General features: G+C 43.9%; 1 protein-coding gene across 1 annotated transcript; it reads left to right on the plus strand.

The window, feature by feature from the left end:
* The first annotated feature begins 521 nt into the window (after positions 1-521).
* Positions 522-1,475, plus strand: LOC129558363 (olfactory receptor 7G1-like). Its single transcript, XM_055429467.2, has one exon. It carries the CDS (start codon positions 522-524, stop codon positions 1,473-1,475), a length of 954 nt encoding a protein of 317 aa, XP_055285442.2.
* The last annotated feature ends 226 nt before the right edge of the window (positions 1,476-1,701 follow it).

Here is a 1,701-nt window from a genome sequence, read left to right on the forward strand (position 1 = left end):
AATCAGGAAGATCCCACACACTGTGGAGCTACTCAGCTCCATGCACCACAACCATCAAGTCTGTGCTCCAGAGCCCTGGAGCCAACTACTGAGCACACACACCATAGAGCCCAGGCTCTGCAACAAGATAAGCCACGACAGGGAGAAGCCTGTGCACCACAACTAGAGAGTAGACCCCTCTTAGTGCAACTAGAGAAAAGTCCATGCAGCAAGGAAGACCCAGCACAGCCAAAAATAAACAGAAATAAAATTATTTCTAAAATATAGTATGAATAGTGTAATATTAAAAAAATGACTACCTATTAAGCCCTTATGGAAATTAACAATGGATGACATTCTGCTATATCAGCCTCAGTTTTTTAAGAAAGTGTCGGTATAATATGCATACAGAAGACACGTTTCTTGTTCTTCTGTTTATCTCCTTCTCATCCCATGATAATGTTTTGCTTCCTGCTGGTGCATAAAACCCACATTTGATTGTGTTGTCAGTTTCCATCTTTTTCACCAGATTTGTCCACAACATGGGACCCAGAAACAAAACAGGAGTTTCAGAATTCCTTCTTATGGAAGTGACAAAGGATCTGGACCTGCAGCCACTCCACTTCATTCTGTTCTTGTCCATTTACCTGGTTACCACTCTGGGAAACCTGCTCATCATTATGGCTGTCATCTCTGACTTCCACCTCCACACCCCCATGTACTTCTTTCTCTACAACCTGTCCTTTACTGACATCTGTTTAAGCACAACCGTGATCCCAAAGATGCTGGTGAACATCCAAACACAGAATCAGAGCATCACTTATACAGGCTGCCTCACCCAGCTCTGCTTTGTCCTGGTGTTTGCTAGTTTGGAAAGTTTTCTCCTTGCAATAATGGCCTATGACCGATATGTGGCCATTTGTCACCCACTGAGATACATGGCCATCATGAACTTTCGCCTTTGTGGTTGGATGAGTCTATTCTCCTTGTTTATTAGCATTGTGGATGCCCTGCTCCACACTCTGATGCTGTTACAGCTGACCTTCTGCACAGACCTGGAAATCCCTCTCTTCTTCTGTGAAGTTGTTCAGGTCATCAAACTTGCATGCTCTGATACCCTCATCAACAATATCCTGATATATTTGGCAACTAGCATATTTGGTGGTGTTCCTGTGTGTGGAATCATATTCTCCTATGCTCAAATTGTCTCCTCAGTTTTGAGAATGCCATCAGTGGGTGGCAAATATAAAGCTTTTTCCACCTGTGTTTCTCACCTCTCAGTTGTGTCCTTATTCTATGGCACAGGCTTGGGGGTGTACATTAGTTCTGCTCTTATCAATTCTTCCAGGCAGACTGCAGTGGCTTCGGTGATTTATACAGTTGTCCCTCAAATGATGAACCCCTTCATCTATAGTTTGAGGAACAGGGACATGAAGGAAGCTTTGAGAAAACTCATCAGTAAGATACCACTGCCTTTTCAGGACTGTGTTATTTAATTGCCAGACACTTGTGTGTTTTCTAGTTGTTATTCTCTTATACAGGGCTTCCATGGCTCAGACAGTAAAGAAGCTGCCTTCAATGCAGGAGATAGGGTTCAATCTCTGGGTCAGGAAGATCCCCTGGAGAAGACCATCACAACCCACTCCAGTATTCTTGCCCGGAGAAGTCTATGGATAGAGGAGACTGGTGGGCTGTGGGGCCACAAAGAGTCAGATACAACTG

The sequence above is a fragment of the Moschus berezovskii genome, chromosome 8, assembly GCF_049115385.1.
Source record: "Moschus berezovskii isolate FMDL1 chromosome 8, NW_MosBer_1.0, whole genome shotgun sequence".
Classification (NCBI taxonomy): domain Eukaryota; kingdom Metazoa; phylum Chordata; class Mammalia; order Artiodactyla; family Moschidae; genus Moschus; species Moschus berezovskii.

What these genes read in the sequence shown, in the direction of transcription:
- LOC129558363 (XM_055429467.2), top strand. Translation starts at nt 522, where the DNA reads ATGGGACCCAGAAACAAAACAGGAGTTTCAGAATTCCTTCTTATGGAA.